The 1,088-nt window shown below is 60.8% G+C and overlaps 1 protein-coding gene across 1 annotated transcript in view; it reads left to right on the top strand.

Annotated features, from left to right (window-relative positions):
• The window catches only part of ADGRA2 (adhesion G protein-coupled receptor A2), a 43,678-nt gene that overhangs the window by 32,627 nt on the left and 9,963 nt on the right, over positions 1–1,088 (top strand). Inside the window, exons 9-11 of the mRNA XM_023517009.1 lie at positions 10–208; positions 647–796; positions 914–1,075. Coding sequence (XP_023372777.1) covers positions 10–208; positions 647–796; positions 914–1,075 — 511 coding nt within the window. The remainder of the gene's footprint in view (positions 1–9; positions 209–646; positions 797–913; positions 1,076–1,088) is intronic.

Genomic DNA, 1,088 nt, shown 5'->3' with positions numbered 1-1,088 from the left:
TGCCCCCAGGTGGCCTCGAACTCTGGCTGGCATCACAGCCTACCAGTCCTGCCTGCAGTATCCGTTCACCTCAGTGCCCCTGAGTGGGGGCGCTCCAGGCACCCGAGCCTCCCGCCGGTGTGACCGAGCTGGCCACTGGGAGCCAGGGGACTATTCCCACTGCCTGTATACCAACGACATCACCAGGGTGCTCTACACCTTCGTGTTGGTGAGGAGAGGGGTGGGGAAGGGAAGACGCACACCCCACCCCCCGCCCCTGCAAGGATAGCCCACCCTCAGGCTGCTTGGCTATGCCTCTGCCTCCTGGGCATGCACAGTGAGGGACTGGTACCTGTCTCCCATGGTCTCCGGTTGCTTTCCCCTCCCAAGGCCACACTGGGGATGGGAAACAGGCCTTCCTTCACACCTCCAGCCACCCTATGCCTTTTTGCCTCCCAGCACACAAAGGTAGAGCCCCACTGTCCTCAGGCCAGGGCTGTGCTGACGCCAGCCTCCTAGGCCCTCCTAGCTTTCCTAGACTAGCAGGTAGGCTAGTCTCTCCCCAGGCACTGTTGCACTAAGTAATAGTACAGAGGACAGGGCCCCAGGGGTGGCTGGGGTGGAATGAACATGGCGCGATGCCCCCTTTCTTCTCCCAATGCTGCAGATGCCCATCAATGCGTCCAACGCGCTGACCCTGGCCCACCAGCTGCGCGTTTACACAGCTGAGGCTGCCAGCTTTTCAGATATGATGGATGTAGTTTATGTGGCCCAGATGATCCAGAAGTTTTTGGGTTATGTTGACCAGATCAAAGAGGTGAGATTTAATTGGACCCCCCCTGGAAATCCCCTCATTTGCTGAAGCCTCTCTCCCACCCCAGCCCCTGGGTCCCCAGCCCACTCCTGCCCCTGGTGACTTCCCATCACCCACCAGCTGGCAGAGGTGATGGTGGATATGGCCAGCAACCTGATGCTGGTGGCTGAGCACCTGCTATGGCTGGCCCAGCGTGAGGACAAGGCCTGCAGCCGTATCGTGGGTGCCCTGGAGCGCATCGGGGGAGCAGCCCTCAGCCCTCACGCCCAGCACATCTCTGTGGTAATGGGGTCTG

This window comes from Otolemur garnettii, unplaced genomic scaffold, assembly GCF_000181295.1.
Source record: "Otolemur garnettii isolate 467f Iridium unplaced genomic scaffold, OtoGar3 scaffold00102, whole genome shotgun sequence".
In the NCBI taxonomy this organism is placed as follows: Eukaryota; Metazoa; Chordata; class Mammalia; order Primates; family Galagidae; genus Otolemur; species Otolemur garnettii.
Note: the sequence above shows the minus strand (reverse complement) of the source record. Positions and strands in the feature narration are given on the sequence as shown.